General features: G+C 43.5%; 1 protein-coding gene across 1 annotated transcript in view; it reads right to left on the minus strand.

The window, feature by feature from the left end:
• Nucleotides 1-1765: 1765 nt before the first annotated feature.
• GJC1 (gap junction protein gamma 1) overlaps nt 1766-21117 on the minus strand; it is a gene marked incomplete at both ends in the record, with an annotated part of 30641 nt that continues 11289 nt past the window's right edge. Inside the window, one exon of the mRNA XM_080714249.1 lies at nt 1766-2976. Within this exon, the coding sequence (XP_080570375.1) occupies nt 1766-2976 (1211 nt within the window). The remainder of the gene's footprint in view (nt 2977-21117) is intronic.

Genomic DNA, 21117 nt, shown 5'->3' on the forward strand with positions numbered 1-21117 from the left:
TAAGGTGCAGAGGACCTCACTACATTGCTGAGAGTGGCTGTAAGCCTGCGGTCTCCTGTCTCAGCCTCTCAAGTACTGGGATTATAAGCGTGCGCCACTACCGCCAGCCAAGAAATGGCATTTTAAAATGAAGAGAAAAAGTCTAATACTTTCACAGAATTTCGAAGTTGGAGGTGGCTCACCATATGTCAGAAAAGGGCACGACACCCAAATGAAATGCTCCCCAATGGAGCATCGTTACCTTTACATCTTTACCCTCTTTACAAGTTTCTGCTCAACACTTTTAAAATGAACCACAAAAGCATGAGAGGAGAGCAAAGTTCCTGAACATCACATAGGGCTGAAGATGGCACTGGGATCGTACATGAGCACAATCCAAGCTGGTCGGCAGCCGAGGCAGAAGCATCACAGGTGAAGGCCAGCCGAGACAACCTGGCAAGAAGCTCTCTCAAAATAAAAAAGGCAGGGGATGCAGCTCAGGGGTAGAGCAGCTGTCTAGCGCGTGTGGCTCTGGGTTCAACCCCTAGTACTGCACTGGGGGGTGGTGGTAATAAAACACTAAAAATTATTAACTTTATGAGCATTAATGTTTGTCATTAACAAATACATATGCCAACAGGGAATAAATACTGAACACCTCTTTTGGTCTATGTACAGAAAGAATACCAAGTCAGAATACCCATTCAGACAGAAACAGGTAAATCATAAGTTCCATTATGAAAATAAATAATCTGGATTCAGAACTTCTGACATTTTCAGTCCAGGTAGCTTTGCATATTAATCTACAAGGGAATTTTTATATTTCTAACATTAACAAATATAGAAAATATTACTGGTTTTTTAAGAAACCAGAGAGGCAGGTTTCTGGATGGAGGCTTAAGGCAAATCAAACAGGTTCACGACAAAATATCCAATAGGGCTTATTTTCCAGGCTTGGCTGTGCTGAGAGAAACAGCTTAGCATCAACTCCAGCCAGGTGCTTCACACGGCTGCGGGACTGGACATACCTTTGCACACCAGTCTTTTGAAAGAACTTAAATTGCATACACACCAAAGCACATACTGGCAATGTTTGATATTGATAGAAATTCTGCAGTGAATCATTTACTTCCTTTGGAAACATGTTTTTAAAGAATGGCTACAACTCTGGTCACAGGAATGAGATTCCAAGATTTCTCAGGCAGAAGAGAGATCTCAGTCTCTTTCTAATGTGAACTTTCTTTCCAAGACTGAAAAATGGTTATCTCTTCCTCAGTCTCCTTACATATTTGAAATCTTTCTTGCAACATGAGAGGCACTTTTATTAAGTGTAGCATCTATCAAAACTCTAAACCAGGGTAGAATATGCTAAACAAAGTAATAACACTAGCCTCATTGGCATTACTTACAAGGATGCTTTTCCTTTAATATAAAAAAGTGTTAACTACAGCAGTTCAATGTACAAATACAAAAAAGTTTTCATACTAAAAAAAAGTACCATAATACTGTACAAAAACTGTTCAACAAGAATGATTTAAATCTAACTGCTCTTCTCTGGATCTGGAAGACACAAAGGTAAAGTTCTCCAACTGTATTATTGCTGAGAACATGCGCCCTGGAACACTGTGTCTCCCTCTCCTGCCACCCCGGCCCCACCTCCGGAGTCCCCTGAGTGTGGATCCCCTGAAGATAACCAGAGCCAAGTGCTTACTCAGTGGAGTCACTGCTCAGTGAGCCGCTGCTTACCACAAACTGTAAAAGGCCCAGGTTGTAAGCCCCGCCAAGATTAAATCCAGACGGAGGTCTTCCCGTCCCCGGACTTGCTACTAGCACTGCTCTTGTTGGACCCGGCTTTGGACCCCACTTTGGCCTTTTTCCCCCGAGGACCGCGGGGGTTGTTTTGGTGACTGTAGGCCTGGATCGCTAGATCCAAGCGCTCCTGAGCCATCCTGATGTCACGCTGCAGAGTCTCCAGGTCGGCAGGGAGGTGCTCTTCGTGGCTGCCGTACTGCTGCTCCTGGGCGATGTTGGCTTTGTTTTGCTTGTAGGCGATCTTAGCATTGGACAGTTCGGTGTACTGGATCTGATCTGGTTTGACAGCAATGTTATAGCCAGGGGGAGCAGATGGTGTATTCCAAGTGAAAGGATAATTATAAGCACCCGGATCTTCAAGTTCCCTCCTCTTACTGTTTAGTGAATCACGAATGGTCCCAAACCCCAGATGAAGCATTTCCCACACGTTAAGCAACAGACAGAGGCCTGTGACGCCGTACATTATCAGAAGGAAGATGGTCTTTTCAGTGGGTCTAGAAATAAAGCAGTCTATTTTATGAGGACAAGGAAGTCGGCTACACACATAAAATGGGTGGACCTGGAAGCCATAAAGGAAATATTGCCCTATTAGAAAGCCCACCTCAAACACCGTCCTTGCCAGCAGCTGCAGCACGTAGATCTTCATGAGCCCGTCCTCCCGAATCCGCCGCCGGCCGTCATGCTTGGGCTTTGGCTGGTTCTGCTCTTTACTCTCCTTCTCGCTTTCCAGCTCCATTTCTGGATACATCATGGGGTCCTCTTCGTGGTCCTCTTCCGTTTCCTCCAGAGCGCGGTGCTGTTTCCAGCGCATGGCGTAGGGTTTGCTGCGAGCTGCCTTCTTGTCCGCCTCACCGTGCTCCATTTTGGCAATCTTATGAATGGCGTAGCCCAGGTACATCACAGAGGGCGTGGCCACCAGGATGATCTGGAACACCCAGAAGCGCACGTGGGAGAGCGGGGCGAAGGCGTCGTAGCAGACGTTCTCGCAGCCGGGCTGCTCCGTGTTGCATACAAATTTGCTTTGCTCGTCGTAATAGATGGACTCTCCCCCCACGGCTGTGAGGACGATCCGGAAGACAATCAACACTGTGAGCCATATCTTCCCCACAAATGTGGAATGGTTGTGGATCTCCTCTAGCAGGCGCGTCAGGAAGCTCCAACTCATGGTGATTGAATCGGTTTGCCCTGATAAAGTGGAAATATCAAGTGAAAATTTAAAAAATATTAAATTTTCTTTTCACTCAGTGCTGGAAACCAAACCCATATTTAATGAGCTTACACATGTTAAACTCATTCTCTACCACTGAACTACTTTCTCAGCTCCAACAATAATTAAAATTCTAATGTAAATTTTTTTTTTCCAGAACAGGGGATTGAGTTCAGGACTATTCTTTTTTTTTTTTTTTTTTTTTTTTTGGTGGTACTGGGGCTTTTCTACATCCAGGCTATACTCCCAAACCTATTTTATACTTTACTTGGAAACAGGGTCTCACTAAGTTGCTGAGAGCCTCACTAAGTAGTTGAGGCTGGCTTCGAACTTGCATGATCCTCCTGTCTCAGCCTCCCAAGCGCAGGCACCACTACGCCCCTCAACAAGTTTACTTTTTAAACCAGAGAAGAAGCTGGGCGTGGTGGCCCAGGCTTGTAATCCCCACCCTTGGGAGGCGGAGACAGTAGGATCCCGCAGGTTCGAAGCCAGCCGCTCTGGCTTAAGAAACCCTGTTTCCAAATAAAAAAGTATAAAAGTAGGTCTGGGAGTGTAGCCTGGAAGTAGAAGGGTTTCCAGGAACCCCAGTACCACAAAAATAAATAAATAAATTAATTAATTAATTTAAAAAAGTAAAATTGTAGCTGGGCATGGTGGCCCATGCTTGTAATCACAGTACTTGGGAGGTTGAGACGGGAGGATAGTGCAGGTTCAAAGCCAGCCTCAGCTACTTAGTGAGGCTCTCAGCAACTTAGTGAGATCCTGTTTCCAAACAAAATATAAAATAGGTCTGAGAGTGTAGCACAGAGGTAGAAGACCCCTGGGTTCCATCCCCAGTACCATAAAAGAATAAAAATAAATAAATAAATATTTTTAAATTTTTATTTGTTTACTTATATTTTGCGGATCTGGGAATGGAACCCAGGGACATTCAACCTCTGAGCTACACCCCCTGCCCTATTTTTTATTCTTTATTTTGAAGCAGGGTCTAAGTTGCAAAGGGCCTCACTAAGTAGCTGAGGCTGGCCGCAAACTGTAATCCTCCGGTCTCAGCCTCCTAAATACTGGGATTACAAGTGTGTGCCACCACACCCGGCTAAAAATAAATAAAAAGTAAAAAGTAAAAAAAAAGTAAAATTGTAGCCGGGTGTGGTGGCACATCCTTGCAATCCCCAAGCTTTGGAGGCGGAGACAGGAGGATTACGCAGGTTTGAAGCCAGCCTTGCTGGCTTAAGAGACCGTTTCCCAATAAAATATAAAAAATAGCCGGGCGTGGTGGCGCACACTTGTAATCCCCGCACTTGGGAGGTGGAGACAGGAGGATCGCACAGGTTTGAAGTCAGCCGCGCTGGCTTAAGATACCCTGTTTCCAAATATAAAAAAGTATAAAATCGGTCTGGGAGTGTAGCCTGGAGGTAGAAGGGCTTCCAGCAACCCCAGTACCACCAAAAATAAATAAATAAATAAATAAATAAATAAATAAATAAATAAATAAATAATAAAAAAAATAGGTCTGGGAGTGTAGTCTGGAGGTAGAAGGGTTCCATTCCCAGTGCCACCAAAAAAAAAAAAAAAAAAAAAAAAAAAAAAAAGTAAAATTGTAAGTGGGGCATGGCAACACATGCCTGTAATACCAGTACTTGGGAGGCTGAGACAGGAGGATCACAAGTAGTTAGGCTGTCATCAAACTTCAAGTTATACCCCTAGCCCTATTTCAAAAATAAAAATAAGCTGGGCGTGATGGCACACGCTTGTAATCCCTGCACTTGGGAGGCTGAGACAGAAGGATCACACAGGTTCAAAGCCAGCCTCCAGTACTTACTGAGGTTCTCAGCAACTTAGTGAGACCCTGTTTCAAAATAAAATATAAAATAGGTCAGGGGGGTAGCCCTGAGGTAGAGGCCCCTGTGTCCCATCCCCAAGACCACACACACAAAATAAAGAAATAAAATAAGGCTGGGGGTGTAGTTCAGAGGTAGAATGCCTCTAGGTTCAATTCCCAATAATACTCACACATAAGTAAAACCGTAAGGCTAGGAGTGTAGCTCAGTGGTAGATTGCTTGCCTAGCATGCATGAAGCTCTGGGTTTGACCCACAAGACCACAAAAACAAAATAAACAAACAAATACATAAATACATAAATAATAAGTAAGCTGGAGCTGGGTACGTGGTACATGCTTGGAATCTCAGTGCCAGGGAGGCTGAGACACAGATCATAGGTTCCCCCAGGTTCGAGGACAGCTTCAGCAAGTAGTGAGGCTCTCATCACCCTAGCAAGACCCTATTTCAAAATAAAATTAAAATTGGGCTTGGAGATATAGCTCTGAGGTAGAATGTTCCTGGGTTCAATCCTGAATACCTCCTCACACACACACGAAAGGCTGAGCATGGTGGCACACACCTGCAACCCAGGTACTTGGGAGGTTGAGACAAGAGGTTCATAGGTTTGAGGACAGCTCAGTAAGTACTGAGAATCTCAACAACATAGAAAGACCCTGTTTCAAAATAAAAAATAAAGTGAAGCTGGGGATGTGGCTTGAAGGTAGAATACCCCTGGGTTCAATTCTTAGTACAAAAAAAAAGAATAGATAAAATTTTAGGTCTCATTTACTGAGATGTATTTCTCAGATGCAGGACACTGGGTTGTTGATATATATTATTTTATGATACCTTCAGAATTTTATGAGATACAGCTAAGAAAATATGCTTTTTTGTCTAGTCACACAGGGAGGCCATCACTGAGCGTTTAATAAAAGAGACCTTTGGGCTGAGCGTGGTGGCACACACACCACGCTTGGGAAGCCGAGAGGAGAATCACACAGGTTCGAAGCTGGCCTCAGCTACTTAGTGAGCCCCTCTGCAACTTAGTGAGACCCTGTTTAGAAATAAAATAGGTTTGGGAGTATAGCCTAAAGGCAAAAAAGCCCATGGGTTCCACCCCCAGTAACACACACACACACACACACACACACACACACACACACACACACAAGAGACCTCTGGGTTGAATTCCTTTGTAAAGGGTTAGCTTATTAGAAAGCTTAAATTTTGGACCAGCTGACAAAGTGCTGGACTGGAACAATGAACAGAAAGGAACTAGGAAGGCACTCCCTGGCTGGGCTGAAGAGCAGAGCAGATTCTGGCTTTACTTAAAAGCCCACAGTGAATGCTCTTGCGACACACATTTTAACCCCTTGACTATATTTATAGTAGTAGATATGAAAAATGTTTGCTAAGGTGAATTATAACAGCATTAAATATAATCAATAAGCAAATCTTTTTTTTTTTAAGTGCTATTGAGGATTAAACCCAGGGGCGCTCTACCACTGAGCAAGCTACACCCCAGCCTTTTTTATTTTTAATTCTGAAACAGGGTCTTGCTAAATTGCTGAGGCTGGCCTTGAATTTACAATCCTTCTGCCTCAGCCTTCCAAATACTGGGTTTACAGGGATATGCCACTGTGCTTGGCTCATTCAAAGCAGCCATTTTATATGCCAGGCATGATGGAGCACACTTGTAATCTTAGAATTTGGGAAACTGAGACAGGAGGATCACAGGTTCATAGCCAGCTTCAGCTACTTAGTGAGGCCTCAACAATTTAGCGAGACCCTGTTTCAAAATAAAGAATAAAAAATAAGGCTGGGAGCTAGGCGTGAGAGTAGAATGGTCGTGGGTTCCAACCCCAGTAAAACACACACACACACACACACACACACACACACACACACACACACACACAAAATAGGGCTGGGGGTGTAGTTCGGAGGTAGAATGCCCCTGAATTCAATTCCCAGTACGGGGAGGGGGAGCATTTTAAAGATTCTGAGAGTCTTAGATCTATGCCCAAAATCCAGATTAAAACCATTTACATCGCCGGGCGTGGTGGCGCACGCTTGTAATCCCCGCGCTTGGGAGGCAGAGACAGGAGGATCGCGCAGGTTCGAAGCCAGCCACGCGCGCTGGCTTAGGAGACCCTGTTTCCAAATAAAAATATAAAAATAGGTCTGGGAGTGTAGCCCGGAGGTAGAAGGACTTCCAGGAACCCCAGTGCCACCAAAAAAAAAATAATAATAAATAAATAAATAAATAAAACCATTTACATCAAATATATGTAAAATTCCTAATATAGACCCTGACACAAAGTAGATTTAACTGTTTTAAGTTTTCCTCCCTCGGCCAGTTTGGTTCTGCAGATTACAAGTGATTTGTGAGCCAGGTATGGTAGCATATGCCTGTAATCCTAGTACTTGGGAGGCTGAGACAGGAGGAACACAGGTTTAAGGACAGTCCCAGCAAGTAGTGAGACTCATCAACCTAGAAACCCTGCCTGAAATGAAAATAGAAAATAGGGCTGAGGATGTAGCTCAGAGGTAGAACGCCCTGGGTTCAATCCCTAGTACCACACGTACACAGAAAAAGGAGGTTTCTGAGCACCACCAATGAAATTTAAATACTTTACCTGTTATCCAGATCTTCTGTTACCCAAAGTTCTCTTAGAGAAATGATGTTTTGCTTGCAAGTTCCCCAGATTCCCTCTGGAAGAAAAAAAAAATAGAGAAGGTCATAAGCTTCCTCCCTAAGAAAATAATGAAAATGCTAAAATGCCATTTTCAGGAAGAAACAAGGTTTTCTATATACTACAGGAGTTACTCAGAATGAGATGGAACCAGCTTGGCTTGGAATTCCACTGTTTCCTCCTCCCAACACATGTGGTAGGAGGAACTATGTGACAGTGACCCTAAAGGTCTTAAATAATTGAAATCCAAGACAATCTGACAAAGATGAATTGTTTGTGTAAACGCAACATCCATGAACTCTAACACCTACAGCAAGCTAAAGTGGAAGAATCCCAGCAAATTTAAACCAGGTCACCAGAGGCCTCGCGCAGCCCTCGCCCTGCCTGCGCGGTTCCCTCAAGCAGCCAACACCTCTCACTGAAATGTGAGCTGTGGAGCAGGAGCGAGCTGCTGAGCTCAAACACCCAACAGCTGGCGCAGGCACCCAGACGCCCGGCTGCACAGGAGGTGATTTACAGACTCACTCGCTCACCAAGTCAGAGAAAGAAAACACCTGCACCTCTACTGTGATTGAAAAAGAAAACAAAAACAAGCCAGCCTGTAATCCTAGGACAGGAGAAGCTGTGAGGCAGGGGGATTGCAGGTTCAAGGACAGCCTCAGCAATTTAGTGAGCCGCTCAGCAACTCAGTGAGACTGTTCCGAAATAAAATAGGGCTGGGGGTGGAGCTCTGAAGTAGAATGCCCCTGGGTTCAAACCCCAGGACCCACACACGGATGCCCTCACTGCAGGACTCAAGTACAGATGCCATCTCTAGCCCTGAAGCTTCAACTAAGCCCACCTTTACAATTTGTGTATTATCTCACTGAAGACACAAATTATAAAATCACAAAACAATAAGTAAAGAATATGAGCCCAGGAGCATTCTATCTTCAAGCTATACTCCAAGCCCCCCCTTTTTTTTCCGAGTAAAAAAATGCTTTGGGAACCAGGTGTGGTGGCACACGCTTGTAATCCCAGCATTTGGGAGGCTAAAACAGGAGGATCATGGTTCACAGACAGCCACAGCTAACAACTTAGGCCCTTTGCAACTTAAGAGACCCTGTTTCCAAATTTAAAAAAAAAACATAAAATAGGTCTGGGAGTGCAGCCCGGAGGTAGAAAGGTTTCCAGGAACCGCAGTACCAACAACAACAACAACAAAAACAACAAAAAAAATCGGAACCGGGCATAGTGATGCACGCTTGTAATCCCAGCATTAGGGAGGCTGAGACTGGAGGATCGCGGTTCACTGACGGCCTTAGCTACTTAGTGAAGCCCTCCACAACTTAGTGAGACCCTGTTTCAAAATAAAGAATAAGGCCGGGCGTGGTGGCGCACGCTTGTAATCCCCGCACTTGGGAGGCGGAGACAGGAAGATCGCGCAGGTTCGAAGCCAGCTGCGCATGCTGGCTTAGGAGACCCTGTTTCCAAATAAAAATGTAAAAAATGGGTCTGGGAGTGTAGCCCGGAGGTAGAAGGACTTCCAGGAACTCAGTACCACAAAAATAAAGAAAGAAAGAATAAGGAATAAAGAATAAAAAGTAGGGTAGGGGGTGTAGCTCGGAGGTCAAATGCCTCTGGGTTCCATCCCCAGACCCCCCAAAAAAAAGAAAAAAAAAAAAAGAAATAAAACCATTTGGGAGCTGGGCGTGGTGGCGCACACTTGTAATCCCAGCATTTGGGAGGCTGAGACCAGAGGATCATGGTTCGTGGACAGCCTCAGCTACTTAGTGAGGCCCTCTGCAACTCAGTGAGACCCGGTTTCAAAATAAAAATTAGGGCAGGGGGTGGAAAAAAAAAAAAAAAAGCCAGCTGGGGCTATCACTTGGAGGCAGAGCGCCTCTGGGTCCCAGCCCCAGTGCCAAGTCAGTCAGTCAGTCCCCGTCGGCATTTGTAAGAGCCACAGCAGCCCACACCCACTCTGAAAATCTGGAGGACGCATCCCGAACAGTTTGTGGTCTTGACCATAAATGTTCCATGGAAGGAGGTAATCTGAATATGTGGTCTTCTTTATAGAGGATATACATGTATAATTTTATTTTGCTTCTCTTAATATAATTCTGGGGGGAGGAATAAACCAGTAACAAACACGTACACACAGGTCAGCGTAGTGGCCCACACTTGTAATCCAACTATTTGGGAGGCTGAGACAAGATCGCAGGTTTGAGGCCAGCCTTAGCAACTTACCGAGGCTTTCAACAACTCAGTGAGACGCTGTTTCAAAGTAAAGAGTAAAATAGGGCCAGTGGTATAGTTCAGAGGTAGGACACCCCTGAGTTCAGTACTAAACACACACACACCCCAAGAATGCCCCCGACTACAGCCGCTTAACAATTGTTTGTTTACCCATTACTTTTTCTCATCTTTGTCCACATGAATACTTCCCCAAGTGTAAAATGACTAACTTACAGCAGGCCTTAGCAGTAGGAATGAGTTTGTCTCACAATCGCTTACTACACGGTTGTTTGCAGATGGCTTGGGTGTGTCTCCCTAAGTTTCACCCGTTGGAGCCTTGGTCCTTAAGTGTGACCCAGTGCCTCACACGCAGGTCACTGGCAGCACCGCCCTCAGAAGGGAATGCCAGTCGCTTGCAGTGAGTTTTTTGTTGTTGTTGTTGTTGTTTTGCGGGTCTGGGGATGGAACCCAGGGGCATTTGACCTCCCAGCTACACCCCCAGCCCTGTTTTTTATTCTTTATTTTGAAACAGGGTTTCACTAAGTTGCGGAGGGCCTCACTACGTAGCTGAGGCTGCCTGTGAACCACGATCCTCCGGTCTCAGCCTCCCGAATGCTGCTGGGATTACAAGCGTGCACCACCACGCCTGGCTTTGCACTGAGTTTTTGGAAGAGGGAAAGCTACAAAGACTGAGTCTGACCCCTGAATTTATCTGCCAATGTGATCTCCTACATGGGCTCCTACCACTGTGGTGCCATCTACCCTAAGACCTTCACCAGAGCAAAGCAGAGGCGGGCACCATGCCCTTGACCTCCAGAACTGTAAACTAAATAAAACTGATGGGTAGGCAGTTGCTCAGGATTGAACAGAGAGAGGTTCTAACTCTCAGCTACACCCCAAACCCTACCCTATTTTTTATTTTGAAACAGGGTCTAAGTTGAGGAGGCTGGCTTTGAACCTGTGACCCTCTTATCTCAGCCTCCTAAATACTCAGATTACAGATGTGTACCATCATGCCTGGCTCCGATGATCTCTTTTTCTAATGTTTATTTTCAAGCAGTCTTGCTAAATTGCTGAGGCTGTCCTAAGTTGTCGAGAACCTTACTAAGTTGCTGGGGCTGGCTTCAAACCTCTCAAATACTGGAAATTATAGGCATACACCACCACTTGACTTAAAAGTGTTCTTTTAGTAGCCTGCCAGCCAGGCATGGTGGCACATGCCTGTAATCCCAGTACTTGGGAGGCTGAGACAGGAGGATTGCAACTTTGAAGCCAGCCACAGCAATTTAGGTGAGGCCCTCCACAACTTATGAGACCCTGTTTCCAAATTAAAAATACAATAGCGCTGGGGGTGTAGCTCAGGGGAAGAATGCCTCTGGGTTCAGTCCCCAGTGCCCCACCATATACACACAAAAAGAGTTGTACACCCCACACACGCACCAGAGCAAATCATGTGCACTTATGGAACAGTTACTGGACAGAAATCAAATGTGCTATTTTTAGTCTATTTTCCAAATAACTAAAGAGATGACTCTACCTTTTATTGCACCAGAAAACAGAATTTTAGAAAGTAGCCGACATCAACTTGGTAATAAACTGTATAATTCACAACTAACTTCCTCTTTATAAGGGGGGAGATTGAAGCCAGGGCCCCATACATACTAGGCAAGCTCCATTAGGGAACTAAATCCAAGACCATACAACTTTTGTGTGTGTGGCACTGGGGTGGAACCCAGGGGCTTGCTACCTCCGGGCTACACTCCCAGACCTATTTTATATTTTATTAGAAACAGGGTCTCACTAAGTTGCTGAGAGCCTCACTAAGTAGCTGGGGCTGGCTTTGAACCTGTGCCACTAAGTCACTAAGTAGCTGGGGCTGGCTTTGAACCTGTGCGATCCTTCTGTCTCCGCCTCCCAAGCGCAGGGATTACAAGCGTGCACCACCACGCCTGGCACCATAAAACTTTTTAAAGAGTTTCTTCGTGGTGGTGCACGCTTGTCATCCCCCCCCCTTCTCCCCCGGCTAGGGAGGCGGAGACAGGAGGATCGCACAGGTTCGAAGCCAGCCATGCTGGCTTAAGAGACCCTGTTTCCAAATAAAAAAATAAAATAAAATAAAAAGTCTAGGAGTGTAACCCAGAGGTAGAAGGGTTTCCAGGAACCCCAGTACCACCACCACCACCACCACTAATAATAATAATAATAATAATAATAATAATAATAATAATAATAATATAGTTTCTTCTATCCGTTTTAACAGGTTCAAGTCAAACTTACTATAGTTTTAGAACTTCTGACGATTTTTTTAGTCTAAGGCACATTAGATTATCTCAGAAGGTAGAGCATACTATTAAAGCATTATAAAGATGAAAAACTGAGGTCCAGGAAGCTAATAATTTGCCCAAGCTCATCCAGTCATTAGGTGGTAATGACAGAATTTGAAGCCAGTCAGTCTAGCTCTACAGTTTAGACACTTAACCACTCTTAAGGAATTTTATTTGCCAGGCATGGTGGCACATGCCTGTAATCCCAGTACTTGAGAGGCCTGAATGTGAGGATCACAGGTTCAAACCCAGCCTCAGCAAGTTAGTGACAGGCTGAGCAACTTAGAACCTCAGCAACTTGGTGAGACCACTTCAAAATAAAAGACAAGCAGGGAGTGCTGGTTGGCGCAGGCTTGTAATCCCAGTACTTGGGAGATTGAGACAGGAGGATCAGAGGTTTGCAGCCAGCCTCAGCTACTTAGTGAGACCCTCCACAATTTAGTGAGACTTTGTTTCAAAATAAGAAATCAAAAGTAGGACTGGAGGTGTAGTTCAGAGGTAGAATGCCTCTGGGTTCAATCTCCAGTACTGCAAAATAAGTAAATAAACAAACAAATAAATAAATATAAAAAGGGCCGGGGGTAGCTCAGAGGTAGGGCCTACCTGGGTTTGATTCCCAGTATCAAAAAATTAGTAATTCATCATTTGAAACATGGTAGAAGCTGCAGCCATAAAGGACATTTCCAAGGCAAGTGTTTTTGATGGTCTTTGTGGTGCCTTGCTTAACCCTGGGAGCTGGCCAAAGAGCAGCTTCAGGGAAAGTCCCAAGAATGAGAGTTCTAACCACAGACCCCAAAGCCCTATCTGCCATGTTGCAATCCCAAGGATACACACGCAGCTGACTTACGATCAAAACAGAAGAGTCTGTCAGGCTTGATAGCTCACACTTGTAATCTCAGTACCTGGGAGGCTGAGACAAGAGAAGCACAGGTTTAAAGCCAGCCACAGTAACTTAGTGTGAGATCCTGTTTCCAAATAATCAAATAAAAAGGGTTGGGGGTGTAGCTCGGAGGTAGAATGCCTCTGGGTTCAATCTCTAGCACCACATACACAAAAAAAATAAAATAAAATAAAGGGCAATGAAACCCTGAAGGCAATTCTCTCACTCGAGATGACCCATATTCTCCCTTAAATGAGTATTTCTTAAATACACTTGTCTGTAGTTCTCCTTTGTCTTGGAAATTCTTTTTCAATTTACCAGTATCAAAAGGGGAAAAAATGAATTAGGTGTCCTAAAATTATGTAAAAAAAAATAAGCAAAGTTACAAAACGTTACTATACTGACTTTTACAACTGCCCAATTACTTAGCTTTACTGATTTTTATTTATTTATTATTATTATTTTTTTTGTGTGTGTGGTACTAGGGATGGAACCCAGGGGCATTCTACCTCTGAGCTACATCCCAGCCCCATTTTTTATTCTTTATTTTAATACGTGGCCTCACTGAGTTGCAGAGGGCCTCACAAAGTCACTGAGGCTGTCTGTGAACCTCAATCCTCCTGTCTTAGCCACCCAAATGCTGGGATTACAAGCTATTGAAATGTTTACTTTTTACATAGTTTCAAGGTACTGTCTGGTGTATTGCATTTCTCACAAGGCAGGACTAGTGTTAACAAGCTCCCTTAAAGTACTTAATGGGGAATGCCTCTTTTCTTTGGTACTAGAAATTAAAAGTTGGTTCCTTCTGTCTCTGAGCTACATCTCCAGCCTTCTTTCTTTTCTTTTTGTGTGGTACTAGATTGAACCCAGGGGCATTCTACCTCTGAGCTACACCCTCCAGTCCTATTTTATTTGAAGTACTGAGGATGGAACCCAGGGACATTTTACCTCTGAGCTATACTCCCAGCCCTATTTATATTTATTTATTTAGTGGTACTGGGGATAGAACCCAGGGGATTTTCTACCTCTGGACTATACTCCCAGACCTATTTTATACTTTATTTGGAAACAGGGTCTCACTAAGTTGCTGAGAGCGTCACTAAGTAGCTGAGGCTGGCTTCAAACCTGTGCGATTCTCCTGTCTCAGCCTCCCTAGCATGGGGATTACAAGCATGCACCACCACACCCAGCTTTATTCTTTTATTTTTGAAACAGGGTCTCACTGAGTTGCAAAGGGCCTCTCTAAATTGCTGAGGCTGCTGTGAACCTGTGATCTTCCCATCTCAGTCTCTCAAGTACTGGAATTACAACTGTGTACCACCATGCCTATTTTTTTGGTTTTGGTATTGGGGATTGAATCCAGGGGCATTATACCTCTAAGCTATACCAGAGCTTGATTTTTTCTTTTAAACAGGGTCTTGATATGTTGCTGAGGCTGGTCATGAAGTGGACAGCCTCTTATCTCAGCCTCCCAAGTACTAGGATTACAAGTCTGTACCACCACGCCCAGCTCCCAGCCCTATATATAATTTTGTGTGTGGCATTGGGAAGTGAACCCATGAGCATTCTACCTCTGAGCTATACCCCTAGCCCTATTTTACTTTTTATTTTGAAACAGGGTCTAAGTTACAAAGGATCTTAATAAATTGTAGAGGTTGGTCTTGAACCTGCAATCCTATCTCAGCTTTCCAAGTACTGGGATTACACGTGTGCACTGCTGCACACATATTTTTTGTTTTGATACAGGGTCTCACTAGTTTGCTGAGAGCCTCCCTTATGTTGCTGAGGCTGGCCTTGAATCTGGGATCCTCTCTTAGCCTCCCAAGTACTGGGATCACAGATGTGTGCCACTATGCCCGGATAAGTTTTTTCTTTTTTCTTAGGGTACCAAGGATTGAACCCAGGACCATTCTGCCATCAAGCTACATCCCCAGCCCTATTTTGTATTCTTTATTTTGAAACAGGGTCTAAGTTGTGGAGGGTCTCACTGAGTAGCTGAGGCTGGCTACAAATCTTCCATCCTCCTCCTGTCTCAAGCTTCCCAAGTATTGGGATTGTAAGTGTACATACACCATGCATAGTACATACACCATGTGTACCAAGTGTACATACACCATGCATAGCTAATTTCTCCTCTTTTGAAGAGCCATTTTTTTAACATATTTGATTCCTGGTTAACATTTTTTTCTTCTTCTTCTAGCACTTTAAATATATTAGCCCTTCTGTATCCCCAAAGTGTTTTTTGTGTGTATTTGTGCATATGCATGTGTGCAGTGCTGGGGAATTGAATCAAGGGACATTCTACCTTCAAGCTACACCCCACCCTTATATGATTTTATTTAGAAATAGCGTCACTAAGTTGCTAAGAGACTCGATAACTTGTCACAGATGAACCTGAACCTGAGATCCTCCTATCTCAGCCTCCCAAGTACTGGATTTAAGGCACGTACTAACACACCTAGAGCATCCTCCAAAGTTTGTGATGAGAAATATCTTGACAAACTTACTGAGATTCCCTTGTATGTGAAGAGCCATTACTCTCTCTCAAGATTCTCTTTGGAGGCTGGGAATGAAGTTCAGTGGTAGAACATCTGCACAGCATGTATAAAGCAGTCCTAACAACCACACACAAAAAGCTGTTTTTCAAAAAGTTAACTATGAGCCGGGCGTGGTGGCGCACACTTGTAATCCCAGCATTCTGGAATCTGAGACTGGAGGATAGCGGTTCGCGGACAGTCTCAGCTGCTTAGTGAGACCCTGTTTCAAAATAAAGAATAAAAAATAGGGCAGGGGTGTAGCTTGGAGGTCGAATGCCCCTGGGTTCCATCCTCAGACCCGCAAAAAAATAAAAAAATTAAAAGTTAACTGTGTCTTGGTGTGGGTCTATGTTCATCTTACTTTGAATTCATTTAAATACTTGAGTTTATATTCATCCATCACATCTGAGAACTTTTCAGCCATTATTTATTCAAATATTCTGTCTCTTTTTCTTCTTCTGGAACTTCCAGAATACAGATGCTGGTTTGCTTCACAGTGTCCTACAAATCTCTTGGGCTACTGTTCGTCTTTCTTTTATGTTCTTTTCTTTCTGTTCCTCAAACGTGATAATTTCTATTGTCCAATCTTTAAGCTGATTTATCTTCTTCTAACTTTGATCCCTTTAACAAATTGTTTATTTCATGTGTTACTTCAACATTTTTTAGGTTTTCGGTCTCTCCTCTAATTTTGTTCCAACATCATTCCTTCCCCCCACCCTTGTGCTGAGAATTGAACCAAATGGCATTCTACCTCTGGGTTACACCTCTGAAACAGGGTCTTGCTACATTGCTGAGACTGGTCTCAAACCTGCAATCCGCCTGTCACAGCTTCCCAACTAGTAAGATTAAAGGTATATGCTGCCATGCCCGGCTTCAACATCATTTTCTTGATTTTCTCCATATCTTGCTTTAGTTCCCATTGTGTGTGTGGAGGGGGGTTACTGGGGGTGGAACCCAGGGGCTTTTCTACCCCCAGACCTATTTTTTATATTTTATTTGGAAACAGGGTCTCATTAAGTTGCTGAGAGCCTAAGTAGCTGAGGCTGGCTTCAAACCTGTGCGATCTTCCTGTCTCAAGCCTCCCAAGCCCTGGGATTGCAAGCGTGCGCCACCACAGCTGTTTTAGCCAGGAATGGTGGTGCATGCCTGTAATTCCAGGTATTCCAAAGGCTGAGGCAGGAAAATCAAAAGTTCAAAGCCAGCCTAGGGAATTTACCAAGACCCTATCTCAGAATAAAAAGGCTGAGAATACAGCCCAGTGGCACAGCACTTGCCCAACACGCGGGGGCCCTGGGTTCAATCCCTAGTAACACTCAGACAAACACAAATGTTTTATTTTTTTGCAGTACTGGGGATTGTACCCAGGGGCATTCTAACTCCAAGCTACACCCTTAGTCCTGTTTTTATTCTTTATTTTAAAACAGGGTCTAAGTTGCAGAGGGTCTCACAAGTTGCTGAAGCTGGCCATGAACCTATGATCCTCTTGTTTCAGCCTCCCAAGTACTGAGATTAAAAGTGTGCACCACCATTCCCCGTATATTTTCTGTTTCTTTGTATACTTTTTTTATTGTTGAAAACTGGACACTTGAATCTAACCATGTGAAAAAAATATAGAAATAAAATTCTCACCTACTTTTTGTTATTGTCCTGCTTTTGCTTTTACTATTGTAGGCTGTCTCTGCCAAGAATCAGCCGGAAGTATATACTGAGATATGCATTATGGTCTCCTCAGGTCTTTTCTGTGCCTGCACTTTTTGTTGTTTTGTTTTGTGGTACTGGGGATGGCATCCAGGGGCATTCTACCTCTGATCTACACCCCCAGCCCTATTTTTTTTATTCTTTATTTTGAAACAGGGTCTCACTGAGTTGCAAAGGGCCTCACTAAGTAGCTCAGGGTGGCCTCAAACTGTGATCCTCCTGTCTTGGCCTCCAGAATGCTGAGATTACAAGTGTGTGCCACCACACCCAGCTTTGTGCCTGTACTTTTGAATGGATATGCATGGTCAGGTTCAAATTTCCTCTGCATATGTGGGTTATTTTAAAATGTCCTAGCATTTAATGCCTGTTTCCCAAATATGGAAAAATGAATGTAGGGGTACTTTAAGTCCTTCAGGATAACTTCACCTAGAAGGGGCCTGCACAATGGCTATTTGCCTTTTGTCTATACCTTTATGATCAGACGCAGTATCAGTGATCAGAGCAAGGTTCCCTAATATTTGGAGGACAGGGTGCATTTTTCCCCAAGCAGCTATTGCATGCTTTCGAAGGCTGCTTCAGGAACACATACACATCTGGCTGGGCATGGTGTGCATACTTGTACTCCCAGCACTTGGGAGTCTGAGACAGGAAGATCACAGGCTTGAAGACAGCCTAAGCTACATAGTAGGACTCTCAGAAACCTAGTGAGACTATTTCAAGGCAAAACACAAAAGGGGCGGTGATTTTGTTCAAAGTACCCCCTTTTGTTACCTTTGGGTAACATGAGGCTGTAACTGTCTTCTGTATTTCTATCTTTTTAATAAACTTCTTTAAATCTTAAAAAAAAAGAAGAAAAAAAAGGGTTGGGAATGTAGCTCAAAGATAGAATGCCCCCAAGTCCAACCCTCAGGACCAACCCAAAAACGGGAGGAGATGGAGCCAGGCATGATGGTACATACCTTGTAATCCCAGTACTAGGGAGGCTGAAAAGGAGAATTGCAGGTCTGAAACCAGCCTCAGCAATTTAGTGAGGCACTTAGCAAAGCAATTTTAGTAAGATGCTGTTTCCAGGGGGTACTTTTTTTTTTTTTTTTTATAAATCAGCACTGGGGATTGAACTCAGGTACATTCTACCTCTAGGCTATTCTCCTGCCCTATTTTTTAAAAATTTGAAACAGGTCTCACTAAGTTGCGGAGGAGGGCCTCACTAAGTAGCTGAGGCTGGCTGCGAAGCTGTATCCTCCAGGCTCAGCCTCCCAAGTACTGGGATTACATAGGATTACAAGCATGTGCCACTATACCTGACTTCCTGGTGCTTTCTACTCTCTACTCTTTTTTTTTTTTTTTCCTGCAGTACTGGGGATAGAACCCAGGAGCAGTATACCTCCAGCCCTAATTTTTTAGTCTTTCGATATTTTTGAAACAGGGTCTCACTGAGTTGTGAAGGGCCTCACTAAGTAGCTGAGGCTATCCGCGAACGGAACCGTGATCATCTGGTCTCCGCCTCCCGAACTGAGATTAAAAGCGTGTGCCACCATGCCTGGCCTCTATCTTTTCATAATCTTCCTGTCAATATTCCTGCTCACTAAACTATAATAGTCAGGAAACAATAAAATTAAGCAATAGTGTTCTAAATGTCTTGTAAGTGTATAACTAAATACAAATGGACCAGTGTCAAGTTTTAGTCTCATAATTAAAAAATGCTTGAGATACAGAACTACTTTAAAAGTTGTTTTGAACTTTTATTAACCTGACTCAATAAGTCCAGATAAAAAACTTAACGCAACTGCAAAATAAATACATTTTATAATTTGAAAAAACCCCAAACTCATACTTGGTAGTCCATATTTTAAATTTTTAATTTCAGCCAGGCATGGTAGTGCACACTTGTAATATCTGCACTAGGGAGGCTAAGACAGGAGGACTGCAGGTTCATGGCCAGCCTCCGCAACTTCTGAGGCCTTATTCTGCAACATGATGAGACCCTGTTTCAAAATAAAGAATAAAATAGGGCTAGGGGTATAGTTTGATGCTCCTGGGTTCAATCACCAGTACCGTTAAAAAAAAGAAAAAGAAAAAGAAAAAGAAAGAAAGAAAAAGAAAATAGGCCAGGCGCAGTAGGGGGCATACTTGTAATCTCAGTATCTGGGAGGCTGAAACAGGAGGATCTCAGTTTGAGGACAGCCTCAGCTACTTAGTGAGGCCTTTGCAACTCAGTGAGATCCTGTTTCAAAATAAAGAATAAAAAATAAGGCTGGGGGTGTCACTTGGAGGTACCACTGGGGAGTACCACAAAAAAATTAATTTGTTCTTTAAACAATAAAAACTAAGGCTGGGCATGGTGGCACACATGTAATCTTAGTACTTGGGAGGCAGAGACAGGAGGATTGCAGCCTCAGTTACTTAGTGAGGCCCTCTGCAACTTAGTAAGACCCTGTTAAAAAAAAAAGTATATGCCGGGCGTGGTGGCGCACGCTTGTAATCCCCACGCTTGGGAGGCAGAGACAGGAGGATCGCGCAGGTTCGAAGCCAGCCGCGCACGCTGGCTTAGGAGACCCTGTTTCCAAATAAAAATGTAAAAATAGGTCTGGGAGTGTAGTCCGGAGATAGAAGGGCTTCCAGGAACCCCAGTACCACCAAAAAAAAAAAAAAAGTATAAAAAATAGGGCTGGGGGTGTAGCTCAGAAGTGGGATGCCCCAGGGTTCCACCCCCAGTACCACAAAAGAAAAAAAAAGAAGGAAGGAAGGAAGGAACTAAACCAGGCGTGATAGTTCATGCTTGTAAACCCAGTTACTTAAGAGGCTGAGGCTCACAGGCTCATGGCCAGCCTCAGCAACTTAGGCCCTCCACAACTTACTGAGACCCTGTTTCAAATTTAAAAAGAACAAAATAAGGCTGAGGGTATAGCTCAGAGGTAACATGCCCTTGGGTTCTATCCACACTAAAATTAACTTTCTAGAAAAGTGATTCTTAGTCTTAAATTTCATAAAATTATGACAGAACAAGCACCAAGAGAACCTAATTCTACAACATGATCCTGGCATTTCAGGACTAAATTCTTTCTTTTCATATTTTCATTTGTGAAATAAATGGAGAATATCATATTAGATGATTTCTACGGTCCCTTATGCTAACTTTAAATTTGATGAAATTATCCCTGGAACAGTAAAATCCATAAAACAAATAAAAAATTATGTGGAATTCAGCACTCTAAGGGACAGGAAGGAAGCGAAGTAAGGGCAGTAAAATGAGACAATAACAAAATGTCAGATTTTCAAAAAGACATTTCCCACATCGTCATCCCAGAAAATCTGCAATGGGACTAAACTAAAACATTTCAATACTGATTCATTTCTAAGCATGAACTCTCTGGTGTCTCCGACCATGGACTGAGCAATCCACAAAGAATTATGCAAGTGACTCACATCCCCGAATGAGTCTGCATTATGTACAGAGACAGAGAATCAATGGGAGGGTTTACAATGAAGTTTTGTTTAAGTGGAACGTTTTAAGTGGAAGTTAATTCCACATGAGTGATAATAGATGTTTAATAACTAGTTGGTGACAATTTCTAAGCAAATGCATTACAGTAGCTAACTAGCAAACAGTAATCTCTGTATTGTAAACATGAAAACAACTGGTTTTCAAAAGAGCTCCTGGTTATGAACAATATTTGAGAAACACGAAATATACTTCATAGTGAATCAAATTATAAAATCTCCTAGAGTAGTATAAAATCTTGGCTCTCTGTTGATCAACAAGGAAATAAAACACACCATTGTGAGTTGAAGTGCTAATCTGCACTGGCAAAGAGCCACTCTACTTGAATTTAAGAACATTCAGGAACCAGCTAGAGAAGTATGGGGAACCTGGGATAACGCATTCCTTCACAGCGCCTCACGAGTAGGACTGTCTTCATACAAAAAGGACAGTATTGGTACACA

The sequence above is a fragment of the Muscardinus avellanarius genome (genome assembly GCF_963383645.1).
Source record: "Muscardinus avellanarius genome assembly, chromosome: 16".
Taxonomy (NCBI): Eukaryota; Metazoa; Chordata; class Mammalia; order Rodentia; family Gliridae; genus Muscardinus; species Muscardinus avellanarius.